The sequence below is a fragment of the Tyto alba genome, unplaced genomic scaffold, assembly GCF_018691265.1.
Source record: "Tyto alba isolate M040663 unplaced genomic scaffold, T.alba_DEE_v4.0 Super-Scaffold_10, whole genome shotgun sequence".
Lineage (NCBI taxonomy): Eukaryota > Metazoa > Chordata > Aves > Strigiformes > Tytonidae > Tyto > Tyto alba.
Genome location: NW_024881262.1, coordinates 233,112 through 252,059, shown reverse-complemented (window position 1 = coordinate 252,059; position 18,948 = coordinate 233,112). Strand labels below are relative to the sequence as shown.

At 39.3% G+C, this 18,948-nt stretch overlaps 1 protein-coding gene across 1 annotated transcript in view; it reads left to right on the top strand.

Moving 5' to 3' along the window:
- WWTR1 (WW domain containing transcription regulator 1) overlaps nt 1-18,948 on the top strand; it is an 82,308-nt gene that overhangs the window by 50,266 nt on the left and 13,094 nt on the right. Inside the window, exon 3 of the mRNA XM_033004641.2 lies at nt 15,889-16,088. Within this exon, the coding sequence (XP_032860532.2) occupies nt 15,889-16,088 (200 nt within the window). The remainder of the gene's footprint in view (nt 1-15,888; nt 16,089-18,948) is intronic.

Sequence of the window (18,948 nt, the reverse complement as noted above, 5' to 3'; positions counted from 1 at the left end):
AGATGAGCAAAGCTATGTTTGTTTAGATCCCCTATGCATTAGAGCTGAGCCATCTTCTTTTACCCTGATCTGATTTTTTCCCTCATAGTCTATTATTTTCCATGTAAGTTTGGACAAGATGATCTTTCGAGGTCCCTTCCAACCTGGGCTGTTCTATGATGATGGTTGATAACTTGGTAATTTCATAACTTGTAAATTTCTATCTTAGTTCATAGCGTCTCTTGGCCCAGTTAATCCTGCCTTCAGAAAATGCACCGGGATCACTCTTAATTCTGAATACTGACATACGACCTCATAACTATATGTTTTCTCAGAATCTGTCAAGATTAACTCATTAAAATGTATATTTGCAGGGAAAAAAAAATCATAAAGGTGCTTAATGTTATAATTCCTGAGGTTTCCAGTGTTCCCATACTCGATCTGTATCCGGGGCAGATGGTTTTAATTTATCTCTGTGCTGCTGTTTTTTTATCACTTACCTGTTAGTGGCATCCTCAAAGGGGTATTGTAAGAAACTGAACTCATTCAGATGTACTGAATTGAGAGACAGCTGTTAGAAGATAAATAATATTATGAGCTTGCAAAAATGCCTATTCTGAGGTAAGGAAATAAGCTGGATAAGTTTCCACACATGGATGAGGGTTGGGGCCTTGCAAAATTTAAGGTTATAGCCATCACAGAATAATTCAGGTCAGACGGGGCCTTGGGATATCTCTAACCCAACCTCCTGCTCAAAGCAGAGTTGGCTATGCAATCAGACCAGGTGCTCAGGGCTTTCTGCAATCAGGTCTTGAAAACCTTTGTGACAGACTAGAGGGTCCTGGTGCAGTTCTCACACTTTCATCAGATAGGAGACTGTCACGATAAGGAAAATGGGTGTTGTGCTGTCAGCACTAGGTAGAGTTTCAGACACACTTAAGAGGAGAGAACAGTTTCTGACAGAGGGAGAAGGGTGCTACATATACTTTTGTTTGCACTTGACACCTGCACTTTCACCTAATCAGATCATGTGTAAATATAGAGTATAAGAAAAATAAACATGGCACATCTGCAGTAGAAGCTGGTAATATTTATCTCCATCTTACAGATCAAGCCGTTCAGGCATAAAACAGTGGAAAACCCAATGTTAATTTGTTTAGGGTCAGTGTATGCATTGATCCTGAGAGTTCAGCCATATTAATTTATTGTGTCAGACTTCAGAAGAGGAACTATTTGATTTTTATTTTTTTTCCCCTGCTGAAGAGAAAGCTCCTTAACTTAGAAGCTTACTCTATCACGATGTCGTGGTTTGAGCTCAGAGGACAACTGACCACCATGCAGCCACTCACTCTACCCATCCTCCCAGTGCCAAAAAGGAGAAAATAAGCCAAGGCTTGAGATTCGAAATAAGGACAGGGAAGGATAAATAACCCATTGCGGTCACGGGCAAAAGACAGACTCATTAGGGGAATTAAAAATGAACATAAATTTAATACTGACACTAACAACACTTAACAGACAGAGTAGGATAGTGAGAAGCATTACCACATCTTGAAAACACCTCCCCCCACCCCTCCCTTCTTCCCAGGCACAGATCTGCTCCCGATATCTCTGCCTCTTCCTTCCAGTGGCACAGGGGGCAGGGAATGAGGGGTGTAGTCAGTGCTGCTGCTTCTTCTGTCTCGGAGGGGGCAGGCAGAACTTCTGGAACTTCTTCTCCCTGCTCCAGCATGGTCCCCCTCTCACAGGAGACAGTCCTCCACAACTTTTCTCCAACTTGAGTTCCTCCCAAGGGAGACCCTTCCTGAGCTGCTCTGATGTGGGACACCCTCACATGTTGTTTCACTCCCAGAGCCGAACTACAACAGCGAGGGCTGCTTAGTCCCACAGGCTCCCAACCTCCTTCAGGTGGAGTTGCCTGAGATGGCATGTAGCCCCCCAAAGACTGCGTGTTGGCATCTGCTCCACCAGAGACCCCCATGGGCGGCAGGGGGGGCCGCCCTGCCATCTCACCACAGGATACAGGGGGGTCTCTGCTCCGGCACACCTCCTCCCACTTTTCCTCCTCCGTTCCGCCACTGACCTTGGTGTTCAGGCAGCTGCAGCAACTCCTCCTCACAAGTCCAGCTCCTCCTCCCAGGTCCCTCCTTAAATACTTTCTCGCAGAGGCGCAGCTGATTGGCTCAGTTTTGGTGCAGAGGTGGAGCTGATGTGGAGCTGGGGGAGCTTAGAGAAGCTTCTCACAGGGGGCCACAGCTGTAGCCCCCTTCCCTGCCACCAAAAACCCCACCACTCAAACCCAGGACACAAGATCCGCATGCTATCATGACCCAAGTGATACAAACAGGATAGTTTTATCTATTAAATATACTGGTTCTCTAAGGTGAAAGACATTATGTATTACACAGTAGAATTTAATGTGAAGACCCTCTTACAGTGACAACTGTTTGCGGTATAGAAATTAATCCGCGAATCTAAAAAATTTAGCTTTCAGCTGTATTGCTATGGGTAATTTAATTGGGTCTGAATACAACTGGGAGTTGTGGCACTTTGCCTCTGCTTTCAATTTTTTTAATCAGCCAGGAAACCAACCAATAAAACAATGTAATTATCCTGTCTAAGAGCAATAAACACATGAACCAAAGTTTCCATATCCTGCCATGATAAAAGAGGTGTAGCTACTATTGTTTGAGAGTGATAAAATGCAGTTTGGGTTACCATGTCAGAGTGAGTCTCTGGAGATAAGAATGCAGAACCTCCCAAAGTGTTTAAAAACAGGTGGTATATATTTTAGTGATAACTAACATACATAAAATGGTCTAGATTTTGCAAGGCTTGGTTTGCATTGGCTGGAAATTTGGCTACAAGTGCATAACGTTGAGAGGACATGTGTTTCCCTCAGTGTAGCCCATACCCTCGCACCACCTGCACAGTGGAAAGGCTTCCTGTTCCAGGTCATATTTAATTATTGGATATCCTGAAAGAAGAGGACACAATTCAGTTGTGGTCAACGTGACTAATTTTGGCACCTGCTTCTGGTTAATGAAATAATACTTATAGAAGAGTTGAAAGCTTTGTAGAGGACTTGCACATTCTGTGAGAGTTTTATGACACAGCTCTGGAAAAAAACGAGGTTTTCTTTTTGTCATTTGCAAATAAAACCTCTAAGAAGTAATTTATCAGGCAGGTTTCAGATGGAGTAACTTATTTATTTTTTAAGGACAGTGGCTAATAGTTCCAGAGACTAATAGGAATTAACTTAAGTATCAGGTAAATCAGATAGGACACACACCTTTAAACCATCAACTGATTACCTAGTAAATCCGACATGTTAAAGGTTGATGTGTTCAAAAGAGATGTTGGTATTGTTTCAAATCTAGTAATTTCTAATTTTAATGCAAAGAAGTTCCTGTTGGTATGAGATTTCCCTTCAAGGTTAGTAATCCAAACATATGCCAGTGCAAGAGTGGACTGTCATTTTCAGAGTTTCAAACTGAATGAAAAGTAAAAGCTGAAGATCACATGAAACAAAAGTAAAAATAATTTAATAAATAATTTAAATAATAATGGTCATCAGTAATTTCTCATTAGCATTAAAGCTGCCTCTCCAGTCGAGCAGCTCCCAGTGTTATTTGTTGTTACTGATTTATTGTTAAAAGTGTTTACATAGTAAATCTAATATTTTAACTTCCTGCTAAATCATAGCTTTGATGCTGCACCTGCAGGTTGTTCGTTTGGGCTTTTTTAAGCTTGAATCATTGAAGACAGGAAAGATTAGTTAAATGTGAATATCACAGATCTAGGCATAACAGTTGAAACTGTTGAGAAATTTCTGTATCGCTATTTTCAGCCCAGAAATCTGAATAAAGGAGTCTCTGTGCACTGGGATAGTACAACTTTTTGGTTTAATACTTTACAGATTTTTGGAACAAAATGCACCAGAACTGAAAAGCAGCATTTTTTGCTGACCTTGTTGGAAGGCTAATGCTATTTCTGGGAAATAAGTGAAACAAGCAGTTCTTTGTTGGCAGAAGCAGAGAGAGAAAAGGAGTGGAGCCTAGTCTTTTTTTTTTTATTCAAAATGTCGTGACTAAGTCAAAACTGTAATACGGCTGGGTTTGTTCTTTTTTTTTTTTTTTAACTTCTATAGACATTTGTTTTTCATCAGTCTGCATTGTGTGACACCTGACGCTGGCCAGTTCATATGAATTAGGCTCTGGATGCCTATAAACAGTGTAGAGAAAAAGATCCAGACGCTTATTACACTAAAATAATAAAAGTTCATACAGTCAGTTCAACACATACATCAGAAACAATTTACACTTGCATGTTTTGGCTTCTGCAACTTGCAGAGTCTCTTGCCCGCAAAACAATCCTTGTATATTATATATCTATAAAAGTCATCAACAGAAAGGTATCCTACAATTATCAGAAAATCTAATTCAGTAGTATACCATTATTAAGTTAAAACCAAAAGCAATAAAAGATTTTTTTCATTTTTCATCTAACTGGAAAAAGAAAATTACATAGGTCTAACTTGAGATGTGAACTAAATAGTTGTAATTCCATGGACTGCAATGAAACTGTGGCCACATAGTCCAGGTTTGGAACTTAGCTCCACATTTTTTCTCACTTTCATTTGAGCTGGAAAATTGTGTAATGGCTGTTTATTGAAGAGACTTACTCATTTTGCAAAACATTTTTTTTTTATCCCAAGAGGACTGAATGCAAGACCACCCTGAGTCCGTCTGCTGAAATGGTGACTACTTTTCACCTGCTATGTTATATCCAATCTTCTTTACTGCAGAGTGGTAGATTTGAGCTGTTTATATTTTTCCTGTTTACAGAACCTTAGAAATGTTACACTGGAAGTGCCAAACCCTGCTGAGTGAATTTAAGCTTACTGAAGACCAGTTGATTTTCCTTAGTTACCCTCTGACCTCTCAAAAACAGTCCAGAGGTCCTAAGACTCCCCAAAGGACAGACTGAAAAGAGTTGTTAAAGTGCCACTGATTTATTAGATGAATGTCATTGTACTGAAATCAGTATTTGTATTGGGTAATCTAGTTGGAGCATGAGCGGCAGGTTTTTCTTTTTCAACCCAGACTCCATTATGTTCCTCATATCATTCAAATACAAATTCAGAATTAAATTATAAATAATAGCAGGTATTAATAAAATTGCATAAATAGCACAACAAATGTGCCATATGATTATATCATAAGGAACAGAGATTTGTAAAATGTCATTGTACTGTTAAGTTGCTCACTGAAGTTGACAGGACTTTCCTTTGACTTTACTGGGCCCATTCAGACCTTCAGTGACAAAGAGTTAGTGGCTATATTCAAAACCAGAATTACCGAACTGTTCAGTACAGAAGTTCAGCTGGCTGGTTCCAGGAAAAGCAGTTAGGTAGAAGACTTCTCAAACTAACCTTATGTATATACCACAGGGGTAATTTTTCCATTGTTGGGATTCTTTTCATCCCAACTAATCTATTTAAAGATTCACTATTAATTGAAATCTAGACCATATCAGACATATTAAATATGCTTAAAGTTATTCCAGGTACTATTATTTTTCTCTTGTCCCCCTGCATAACGCTGTAACTCTACCCTTAAGAAAAGCAACTTACTGTTTTTTGGTTTTTGTTTTTTTTTTTTTTTCTTATTTGAAGAACTCACACAGTGGAAAATGCAAAAGCAGTGAGAAGTTTTGGTCCTGTAATAACTATATCATCATACTTCTCCACACTTCTTTTGAGGAGACTGGAATTCTGCCTGGATGCTGTTTTTTGCCCAAGGAGATCACGTGGCAGGATAAAACTGACCTGATGTTACATGTAGTGTTGTGCATAGAAGGTATGGAGGGAGAGGGGAATAGAGAAAAAAGAGGGAAATCGTTTTAAGTGCTCATAAGTCTTGGCGCAATTATATGAGAGACAAATGTGACCACGGATTTAAATGGCGTTGATTCTGTAAAGAAAATGTCTAGGAAGGCGCAGGTAATTACTGGTAAAAGCACACTTCATTATCAATTGATGTATAAACTAGAGGTTGATAATAGCAAAAATCGGATACTCTATTAATAGAGACTTTTTGGAATTGTCCTGTATAGGATGGTGTTTTAATTTGTCAGATGTATAAACTTCAGTATAATTTTTGCAAGCATAGATTAGGTAAAAGCACATCATGATTTTCAACAAAAAACAGGTCACAGAGAAAGTTTCCAGCAAAACTGAACCTTGGTTTTAATTTATTTTGTGGAAGGCCCAGTCATATTAATTGTATCATTGCAGGACTACATACATTGGAAACTTCAATTTTTTTGCCACAGTGAAAGGAAACAGTCATGTTTTCTGTTATGAAATGTGGAGAAGCATACACAGGGCCAATATGAGCAGAACCTTTGACTTCACAGTGTATAAAGACATTTTCTGTAATAAGATTACTATGGGATGAAGTTTTTTTTCATATATAGCAAACTAGAAATCACTAGCTAGTGTGTTTTAGTTTATTCAAAGATGTACCTTTACATAGTCTCCCTTTGCAGTCAGAAAGTTTGAGACATTAGAAAACGTGTAATCTCCTCTCCAGCAGAGAAGCCAGCTCAGTGGAGCTACAAGATGTCCAGTTGCCTCCAGATGTGGTTTCCTTTTTTTACCCAGACTTGAATTCAGGTGGAGCTTAAGGTTTTTTTTAATATTCATTTTGAATTGCTAGTTTCTTACGTTCTGACTGAAAGGTACTGAAGAGTACCTCAGATCAGTTGCATCTGTACAGAATGAAATTTACAGAAGCATTTAGTTTACTATACAAGTGCTATGCACTCACCCTGCCCTTCTACTGGGATTGGCTGGGATGGAGTTAATTTCATAGCAGCCTCTGTTGTGCTGGTTTGGATTTGTGACTAGAAGAGTGTTGATAATACACTGGTGTTTTGGCTGTGCCTGAGCAGAGCTTGCAGATTGTTGAGGCTTTCCTTTCCCACCTTTTCCTTCGCAAGAAATTGCGAGGTGACACTGCCGAGACAGCTACTCTGAACTACAGAAGGGGATATTCCATACTGCCATGCTCAGGAATAAAAGGTCAATGAAAGGAGGAGGAAGGGGACATGGTTGCAGCATTTGTCTTCCCAAGTAACCCTTACACATGCTGAGTAACCTGCTTTCCAGGAAGTGGCTAAACATCTGCCTGCTGATGGGAAGTGGTGAATAAAGTCTTTATTTTGCTTTGCTTGTGTGCACAGCTTTGCCTCACTTACTAAACTGTCTTTATATCACCCCACAAGTTTTTCTCCCTTTTGTTCTTCCAACTCCCTTCCCCATCCTGCTGGCTGGTGAGGAATTGAGTGAATGCCTGTGTGGGGGCTTAGTTGCTGGCTGGTGGGGGGGCCCGATATGCCACAGCAGGACAACTGAATTTACTGCACATTTGCACTATATTGAACCACCTATGCCCAGTAATCCCCAAATTGTTGGATTTGCTTTGTCTACTTGTACACACTGTGCAGCACATGCAGATTTCTGCCAAACATCTCAAAGCCTTGCAGCCAGCTGTCTTCCTAGCGGAATTGTTCAGTTCACCAAGAATTCCCTTTCCTCCATCTGTCAGAACTCCAATGGCAAATTCTTTTGATTGCAGCTTGTGCAGTACTACTGCATTAGGTTTTCTGAAGCATCATTCAGTAGCTTTAACTTCTCTTCCAAACTGCAGGATTTCTGGGCCGATAGTTTGTTTAGGAGGATTATGAGTGCTGCAGGTTTCTCATTAATACTGCCAGTGCCTATCTCTGTGCCTCTGACTTTGTGTCTAACATCACCACAACTCCTTTCTGTGCATCATCTCAAGTATTTCAGCTGCCACTAGGTGTAGGTAACATGGAAAGATTATTTATCGTTGGTAGACTTCATGTTCTCTGACCTGGACATTTCTTTGTGTCTTCTGATTTTCTCGGATCAGAGTATCTTAAAGTTAATAGCTGTTGATGTAGGAAGCTGCAGTTTTCAGTATAAGCCTGTCTGCATTCCAATAGTATAGTCATAAAGGTATCTTGAGAGCATTGTGCAGAGAATCCCAAATCTGAAATTACATGAAGATCTAGCCCAGGTCTGATGATGATCCTCTCAAGGCTGGTGCTAATACACTTGCACAAAATGAAGTGGGTGCCTCTGCACTGCAGTCTGTGGGTTCCAGGAGACATAACTTGGGGATAAAGTTGATGTGGAAAGAACAACGTTGAGAGTTACAAAGACTCCAAACTGAGCAATTATGTCGGCATGTGTAACTGATGGAGGACTACAGGAACTTGGTCACATCAAAACCTTGGAGCATACCTAATCTGTAACAAAGACAGCACAGAAACTGGCCGGAGAAGAAAGCGATAAATTTCTGCTGTACAGTTTTATGTGCACGATTTTGGAAATAAAGTCAAGATGAGAGTGTATCCTATAATAAGCTTAGGTAATTGCAATATTGAAGTACACACCCACTTGTGAATAATGACCATATCAATTAGGCAATCTCCCCAAATATTTTATACATGAGATAAACTGTATGTGTATGATGAGGGTGAGAGGTGTATAAGGAAGTTTGAGAATACCAATCAGCTGCATTTTGTTACTATAAAAAAGGAATGCTTGATGTGTTTTGGGTGCCGGCTGGTGTTAGATGCCCAGCACCTCCTCTGCAGACTAGAAATAAAGACAAGTATCTCAGCTCAGTGTGTTGATTGGTTCTTTGCACACTGGGTGAAGAACCCAGATTTGAGACAACAAAATTACATGTGTTCCTCTGGAGAAGTCATGTTGGATGACATACTGGCATCACTGTGCTATACTCCAGAACACCTGATTCTGGAAGCATGTTGCAAAGGTGGTTGGGAAGTGCCTGCATGCTTTCCACAAGGTCCAGAAGGATTTATTTAGTGTGGGCTTTGCACCACCTACAGGTAGCGAAGCTGCCTGTAGACCCAGACTGGCCCTGCATATAGCACAGGACTAACCCATGCCTGTTTGATGCAGCTACTACTGATCTGTATAAGTAATAAAACTAACCCGCACTCTGAACCAACCATATTAGTTAATACTTTGAAAATCCACTGTATTTCAGTCCTAGCTTATCTGGAGGATATCAATGTTGGATGCTATTCTTAGCACCATAAACAGAAAGAACTTCTGTCTTGGGTGAATGAGGAGCCCATACAGTGTCTTTGGATTGCTTAATATCAGAAATACTGGACTTGCCTGTGAAATTGCAGACAACTCTGCTGAAAATGACAGATACTGACAGTCACTAACTTTACACAACACTGTGAGATACCCAAAGGTCTCTCTAGCACCAAAAACTGTAAAGTGGTTCTGTTCCTCACAGTTGTCCATTGCGTACAATCAGGGAGTTCTCCCCATTATATTCCTGTGCTTACCAAACTATGTTCTCAGTCAGCCTGTCTTTCTGAATTTGCAGATCCTTTAACTGGAGCTCATATACTTGTTCAGCACTACTGGCTATTGCTGTTTTCTTCATTTTCCTGGATATTTCAGTTAGAATTTTCCTGGTACCTGAAGACATTTTGCTATCAGTTATATGATTTTCATGACAGCCATAGTCATAATTTCTATAAACGTTTTCTGTCTTGAATCGGAGACTCTTCATGCACGTAATATTACCCATAAATTACTGTCTCTGTAGTGTATATACTACATCTGTATTATTTTCAGGGATTATTCCTGGTAATACTGTCCCATTCATTTTTGTATACTTTGCCCAGTGAGATAGTATGATCTTTCCACCATTTTCTCATGTTTATCTTTTGTGGTCAGTTCTGTATACTGAGTGAGGTATTTATATTGCTGATTCTGTGTTTGCAGTGTATTGTGTAGCACAGCTGCAGTAGCGGTGCTCTTTTGCAGGCAATAGCTCTTTTAACTTTTTTCTTGTACTCTGCCTCCTCAGGAGTACATTCTGTACCCCTGTATTGTCCTGGAAAATGTGCTGCTTTGTGTGACGCCCCCATTGCAGGCAAGCAAGCAAGCATGTGTGCATGTTCACACAAAACCTCAAGCATTTCTATCAGTGTGAGGCCAGTGGGTCAGCTGGTTTCCTACACAATAAGGAGGATGACAAGGAACCGAGCAAGCAGGGAAACATGACACGTATGAAGGATTTATCTGCTCCCTGTGGGTATTTGCTAGCACACAAACTGTATGGATTTTTTCAGTGCCCAAATCACCTAACATGGGCCAAGAACTGTGCTGAGGTAAGTGGCAGTGGCTGCAGGGTGGCTGTTGACTGAGGGGGAAAGGAGCAAGCACTTCTTCTGTGTGCAGCATGTCTTTGGCCTCGTCATTTATCCTGTGCAAGGGTTTCAAACTGGAGATGATATGCTGCATTTCATGTGGCTCAGGCTTCAGTAACCCCCTGAAGGTGGCAGGCAGCACTTCTCAAAAGTCTGGAGGATCACCTGGATAGGCTGTTCTGCAGAAGACACGTTCCACATGCCATGACATGTGAACTGCTGGTATAGAAAAGCCCTAAACCTTAACACGTTCACTGAAGGCTTGCTCATAATAATTTCAGTGCCTTTCAGTGGAACCAATGCAAAAGAGTACTTGCAAATCTGCCATGTTTGAATAACTCTTTAGCTAGTTCTCAGTCAGCTCTTTTATTACATTACATGAAACATTTTGACCCTTAGGAGATATTTTTAGAGGAGCTGAATGCAGAAGTTGTTGTGGGAAGCGCTGCAGAATGCCCTAGGTTTTGGTTTCATTTTGTTTTCTATAATAGATATAAAAAAAAAATCATCAGTCTCGTGTTTTGTACTGGTTTTATTTCCAGTTACTATTTATTTTGAGCTACATTAGATTAACTTCATGTGCATTATATGTGTGCATGCACACACCCAAAAACTAGATCTGACTTCACAAAAGTAGACCATGTATATCCTAAATTTGCCTATGGGACATTATTGTGATTGCACTCAAGAATAATTCAAGTGGAATGATGTTACTATGCAGTTGCTAGGATCAAACCCTGGGCCTTAGAATCTGTGTATTTATAAACTGGTTTTGATTTATATTAAAAAAAAGAAAATTTATTTTATCACCATATCAATTTAATGCTCCATTTTAAGACATTATCATAACCATACTCTATCCAGATACATTGACAAAATTATCTGTACTTGTTTAAAAGCACAGATACATGACTCCTCTATACTTAATGTTTCTGAATCTATTTAGTTTGGGCTGCTATGAAAGTAGGTGTCTGGTATTCAAACTGAATAGAGAGTTTCATGAATCCCTTTTTTTCTTGAAGCAGTGAATGCTGGAGAAAAATATGGTGTCATTGGGTTCAGATGACCTTCAGTAAGTTTGTCACTGCAACCCAAATCAGTGGTTCTTTGAAAGCCATCCTAACTTGGAGGTAGTTTTGAACAGATCTGTTTTTTTGCAGACCTGTGTCCAGAGATTTAGACCTACAAACTTCTGAGGAGAAAGGCACTGACTGAAACAGGAGCAAAGCCAAGTAATGCAGGTGGTGGAGTTGGCTGAGGATGGCTCCTGCCTACTACTTTGACTTCTGTGCATCTCCTTTACCACAGCTATGGCTTTATCAAACCCAGATGATGTAAACAACTTTTTTTTTTTTTTTGGAAGTAGAATAGATTTTTGTTTTGTCTTAGAAATATGATCACATCCTTACAGCATACTTGATTTGTAGGAGATTCAGTGTGATATAATTTCTGTACTAATGTCAAGGTGTGGGAATGCTTACTTTACTCATTCTACTGAGCTTACTGTAGTTCCTTGGTGGTATGTAGCAATGGTCAGTATTTCTTGAAAGAAAAGTACTTTATTCAAAGATACGTAGTTCACTGGACTGAAGTATTCTGTCTGTCCCCATGAGAAGAAATGACTTGGAGTGTTATTGGGGACCACAGCTCAGGGAGAAATATTCTTCAGCATTTTCATATTGTCTTGTTCTTTGCCTTCTTGCATGTATAATTTAATCTGTGATACAACATGGGTACAGATCAGCTGATGAAGAAGAATGAAGTATTTTATATAGGAAAGGCAACAAAAAGCCATGACGAATAGTACTACAACTCATGCCCTAGCCCAGAGTATATCCCAGACACACCATACATGCTATTAATCTTTACTTAACTTTGCCTGGTTCTATCATTTGCATGTGCTTAGATGAAAGCAATTTTCTTATGGAGAATTTAGTATATTGTGATAATCCTTCAGCCAGCCTGGATTCTTACCATGGTTGTTCTATTCACTCAACCACTAACATGCCAAAAATTTGAGCACGTGCTCATGCATATGAGAAAAGTTAGATTCCTGCCTAAACACTTATGGTCCTGGCAACTTAACAACAGATTTACAGTGATATAATTTATATATGTGTACTTATAATATTTCTTCCTTATTTTAATGTGAGTAAGACTAGATTCACTGCATCTTAAAATGTGGTTCCATACATTGTTTTCCCATCATGAAAGTGGTTTGATTTCTGCACCCAACTCTCATTCCTACCTTTCCTCTTTCAGCACTGCAGCTTGCTAACCTCTCTGGATTTTTACCACCTAAAAGTTTCTGATCAGTGCAGGCTTTGGACTGTCTTTCCTGCAATCAGCTTATTTCTCCCACCTGGACTCCTATGTTGATTGCACATAGCACTTTCATGGCTACCCAGTTGCTTTTGCTGGGAACTGATCTAGCCAGAAAATATATTCTTTTTATCCTCAGGCAATTTTTAGTTTGCTGTGTGGCCACAAAAATGCTTTTGCCAGTTCAGTAAAGAGGTAGCATGTGGGCAGGAACAAGCAGCTGGGTGTGGAAGAGATGATAAACAGCAACACTCTGGTTTCATGTGGAAGCATGATGTCATTTGTGTGGATACAGCTGTTTGTGGACCACACATAAACTGAATCCGTGAAAAGGTCATATTACTGCAGGGCTGCTTTTAACTTGGATTATTTCTTGAGCTGGATTTGCCACTGAAACTAAAATATCATGCAGCTGCACTCTCAAATGCTTCCATAGTCTTTGCATGCTGGACCTGTGTGATACTGGATCACCCAGAAGGAAGAATTTGATTAAGATCTTACGTAAGCGCATGTAAATACTTCTGTCAGATGAAGCAAGGCAAAGTTTATGCTGGCCTAATGCCTGTATACCTTCATTACTTCAGTTTCAGAAAGACAAGACAGTACCCGATTTGGTAGAAAGCTGGCTAGCATAAATCTTTCAAAAAAATTTTAAATTTGAACTGGCAGAGTGAGTGAAGTTCAGCATTTTGCATTGTATGGGTATCACACATTTGATCCATACCGTAAAAACATCAACCCATTTCTTTCAATGCACACTTCTAACACTGCTTGCTGTGTTGTATCCTTCAAGGTGAGACGTGTACACAGCATAAATACGTTCAGGTCTGAGAAGCACAGAACTGAGTTGAGATTTTGGTTCTCATATGAGAAGAACAATGAATGAAAGATAAAAAAGAAGATACAAATCTTAGCCCTTTGGACAAAAATATTGTATCTCTTCTAGAGAGTATTTTAGTATCTGGGGTGTTCTTGTTAAAAGGTAAGAGCTTCATTAATTATGCTATTGCCCCATTAGTGAAAGAATCCTTGCAAAAACGTCAGTTAATTTTTAAAACAGTACATGGCTACCCCTTGTAGTCCAGACTGTCTTTAGATACTGTATGTGTTTTTTACTGTAAATGTGAAGGTGGGGAAATAAAAGAAGGAACTGTTCACTCCATGGTTCACAAAAGGTATTAGGTTTCATTGCTTTGAACTGATATATTTTACTCAAAAATAAAAAGGAGGTACAAGCAGAGGCTATGCAGTTTCCCCTATGTGTCTCATATTCCTCCTGTTTTTTTCCAAGCCTGTTACTAAGAGGGAAGCATTTCTTGAGAGAAGGGGTGTTTCTGTTTCCATGGCCAAGTGACACCCGCTGTCGAAGATGCCGAATGGTTATTTTAGTTTTGTGGCATGACTACCAGTGACAGTGGAGCTACAAAGACTTGCAATTTCCTTCGTCACAGTTCTCTGAATGAAAATGCCCATCCAACAGAGAATTCTGCTCTGATTTATAGTTGCTGAATTTGACCAGAAAATACTATGTTGCTTTAAGTAACATTAACAGTCTAAACAGTATTAACTGCCTGAACCAGCAGCCTTCTGTTTGCAAGTGAAAGGGTTCAGATGGTTTACATGGGTATAAATCAAGTTTGTTTACAAATAGTCCTGTTTCTCACTTGCTATCTATGGATTTACTCCCAGGAGGAACCTTTTGAATATCCCACCAAAGGTGGGGAATTAATGGGTCGTTTCCACATCTGAATACTCTAACAGATAAGGTTTCAGTTGTTAATCAAATGTGCAAAAGACTATAGCTGTTTTCTTTGTAAGACATTAACTATACAATATGATGCTTGCATATCCAGAATTCAACAAGAGTTACAAATCCCTCTGGTTTGTTAAATCAGTTCTAAAGTCAGACACCTTAATGTGTAGTTTACTAGACCTTTTTCATTTGCAAATGAAACCATGCATTGTAAATTCAGCCATAGCTGATTTATGTAACTCCTGTGAGGAGTTATGCCACGCCTGAACGTGGTGTCTTTTTTTGGATTAATTTTATACAGACTTCTTAAAAACTCATTAAACTCGATTCTTGCCTGATATAACTGTTAAAGCAGCAGTAAATTTGAGCAGTTCTTTCAGTACGATTGATAAAGATTTTTGCTGAGTTTGATAATGAAACTGGTATAATGTTTTAGTAACTTATAATCACACTATTTTGCTGTTGATAGTAATTCTCATACTGTGAGCTCACTCAACCCAGGACAGATAGCTAACTTTACACTGCTTGCATCCTGAAACACTGAATGGCTGAGGCCATTTGGAAAGGGCAGTGTTTGTTCAAAGGGGACAGACATCTATCAAGAAAAGTTAGCAGTGATTCTCACTACTTTCCTTTTTTATTTATGAATGTGGTACAGATTCAATTTAATTATCTTTTCCTTGCATTTCACCTGCTTTGAAAAAGTAAGTGAAAAAACATCAAGGATGCTATGGAAATACATAGCTTCTGATAGTTTCTGTTGTCTTTTTATTGCACTGCTTTTGTCACTTCTGACAATCCAGCTTGTTGCTGGATCTCAGTAGATGCACTTTTTTTCTTCAGTTACAGTTCTCAAGCTGCTTTTCATTACTGTAATGTGTGAGTGCCTGTGAGGTAAGGAGTGCTTAAAACACTTCTACAAGATATAAGAATATTATTAAACCTCACTTATAGATGAGTACACAGAGATTACAGCCTGCTAGGAAACAGGACCTACTACAAGGTTTGCTTCTTAACTGGAACTGGAACTGGAACATCGCTCATCGGAGTGTCATTGGAAAAAGTGTATATCTCCTTCATAGTGCTGGAAAACACACACAGTGCTCATTAGTTATGCTGGTAATTATTCTGACAATAACTAACTTAGCTCTGTAAATAAAGAAAATATTAAAATTTAAAACATTTTTACTAGCTTACTGCATATTATAGGCACAGATTTGTAGAGGAATTTTCAATTAAAAAAACTTGCATGTCATTTACTACATATCATTAGGTAAATATCTGAACATACCAGGATAAATATAAATGCTTGCAGTATTATAAGTGTTCATGTTTTATACACATATGAAATACTAAAAATAATTTATTAAGCAGTTACTAGTACCAGATCTTGCCAGATGGAGTCGTTATCTCAGTCATTTGAAATACAGTAGTTCTAAGAATTCTACACAGTAAATGAGCAACATGTGTCCTAAGCCCTCTGTTATCTTAAAGTATAATCCTACTTAACCAGCCATGATTTACTTTCTTTCCCACAGTCATGAATCACCAGCACCAAATAACACCCAGCACAGCCATGTCGCAGCAGAGTCGTCCTCCCCAGACGCCACAGCCAGGGCTGTTGAACCTGCCCACTGCACTGACCACACAGCAACAGCAGCAGCAGAAGTTGAGGCTCCAGAGAATCCAGATGGAGAGGGAGCGAATTAGGATGCGTCAGGAGGAGTTACTGAGACAGGTAATGCCAAGGATACTCTTAGTTTGTTCAAGAGCCTTTAGTTCAACGCATCCACATTTTTACCAGGTACAATTAGTAACTTTGTTACTTTATGTCAAGATTAACCATTGTTTTAGGTAAGGGTAGCCAAAAAGCTAATATAAATAGAACATTTCATTTTCTTCTCTAAACTACCATTGAACAGAACACAAAATGGCCTTCTGTCAGGAGTTACAGACCTGATGTCTTTCTTACCAGCTATAACAGTGTTGTAAGGACCAATTCCTGTTCTGCATCTGTTTATAGATCCAGAACAACTATCACTGATTAATTCTCAGTTTAACTTGGTTTGCATACTAGACCATGTTCATGCTGCACTGAAGATGAAGGCAGAACATACAGAGTTATTCTTGACTCTGATCCCAACTCTATAACTTGCACCCTTTGACTTTGAATTATAATAAAATCACATTCAGATCTTACATTAATACCTCTGAATTGAAGACCTTCCAGAGATGGTTCTTTGTGGATGTTTTGTTTATTATTCTATTTCTTAATTTCAGCTCTATATAAAGACTCGCATTGTACAAAATAGATATGTAACTTCCTTTGCACTGACTTAAGGAAATAAAAAATTTTAACAACTGTGTTTCTTCTGTTACGGGCAACTTCACTGGTGATGATGTGTTTTGCATGGCATATTAATCAGCTATCTTAGAGAAAATAACGTATTTCTCTCAGGAACAGCATGAATGAAGTACATTTTATCGAGAATAACACCATTGTTGGTGGCTTTGTTATGTGCTGCAGTTACAGTTCTCAGTACCTTTAAAAACAGTAGCTTTCACAAAAGCACAGAATCGCAGAGTGGTTGAGGTTGGAAGGGACCTGTGAAGGTCATCTGGTCCCTCCCCCTCTTTCAAGCAGGGCCACCCAGAGCTGGCTGCCCAGCACCATGTCCAGATAGCTTCTGAATACCTCCAAGGTTGGAGACTCCAGCACCTCCCTGGGCAACCCCTGCTGGTGCTCAGTCGCTCTCCCAGTGACAGAGTGTTTCCTGGTGTTCAGAGGGACCCTCCTGTGTGTCCGTTTGTGCCCATGGCCTCTGGTCCTGTCCCTGGGCACCACCGGAAAGAGCCTGGACCCGTCCCTGCGGGTGTTCATGTACATTGGTGAGATCCCCCCGAGCCTTCTCACCTGCAGCCTGAACAGTCCCAGCTCTCTCAGCCTTTCCTCGTAGGAAAAGCAGCAGGCCCACGTTCTCCCTAGCCTTCCTGTTGTCACCTAGGTACTTACAGAAGCCCTTCTTCTTGTCGTAGACTCCCCTGGCCAGATTCAATTCCAGCTGAGTTTCAGCCTTCCTAAGCTCATCCCTGTGTGCTCGGACGATGTATCTGTATTCCTCCCAGGTTACACATCCTTACTTCCATCCTCTGTGGAAATAATAATTTTGTGGAATTATTACTTCATGTCTTCAGTCCTTCTGCCTTTGGGATTGTACCATAATTCGTGGTTATTTTAGGGTAACATCTGTTTATACTGTATTTAGAAATACAGTATGACATTTCTTTGTACCAGGTAGAAGCATGTTTGTTACTGGGTTAATGATGCCAATTGGCTGAACTTTTCTGATGGTTTATTAGCGAACCATAAGTTGCTGTAATGTTTTGAAACATTAGTGACTTCTGTAAAATGCAAAAAGAAGCCTAAGAAAAATTCTCGCACTTAGATGCCCTCTGAGGAGGAGTAGCAGAGTATATGTGATAGGTTGACTAGCTGCAAGTAAGTGAGGAGTGATGCCCTTTTTCTTCTAAGTCTGGAGGAGAATGACTGGGAGAAAACACATCAGTGGTGAAAACAGACCAGAGAATCTCAGTGACCTCTGGAAGACTTTGTGGGTAGCAAAGAAAGGGACACATACATCTTTAAATCCTTTAGGTGTGAAATAGAGGTCTGGATGATTAGAGCAGATTTACCAGAAGGGAGAAGTGCTCACAAAGGATTGGTCATCTTTTAGAGGCAGCAGTCATGAAAACCTCAAATTAATTACAAGCTTTTTGGTTTTCTGTCTGCATCTTTGAATGCTGGTTTTGCTAAATATGTTGGGTTCTGAGTTTTCTTAAACATGCTATCTCAGTAAAATTAATGGAAGAAAAGGTCTTTAATGTTTGTTATAATTAGGAATTTGAGGTACTCTTTTTCCATTATTTTATTTCAGAACACATAATTTTTCATTGCATTCTACCAAAACGGCACTTTTCAAAAAGTAATAATTGACATTATTACAATCACTCACCAAATTAAAGGTTATTAGAATTGTACTGAAAATGCCTTTTTTCTTCATATGCAGAAAATTAAGTTTGATGTGGGTCTTTATACTACACAGGCTTCTAACAACAAGACTATGATGGTACTTTTCTTCCCACGTACAAACTATATGTAAATCAAATTTCTCTCCAGTTACACCATGGAACCTTAGTAACTTCATCTTGTACAGGCAGAAAGACCAAATGTAGGGTGAATGTACATACTATCATATCATAGGCTCTTGTAAAAGAGAGGCTGAGAACAAAATGAAAATGGATGTCTCACAAGTAGAATCATAAAAACATTATTGAGAATATTTGTAAAAACACTTTACAACAATGTATTTGCTTCATTTCTGTTTTTTACTCTTTTACCTCCTTTCTCTATATATAAGAACTTAAAAAAAAATGCTTAACAAAAAAAGTAATTAACAAAAATTCATTAATACATTTTGAATTTGTACAGCACCATCTGGCTGCATTTGGGAAAAAAAAAAAGCATTAAAATTACATGCTTTTATAGTTCCTGCAGCAACACTTGGTTGTCTGCATGCAGTTATTCCCATCGTCTTTGG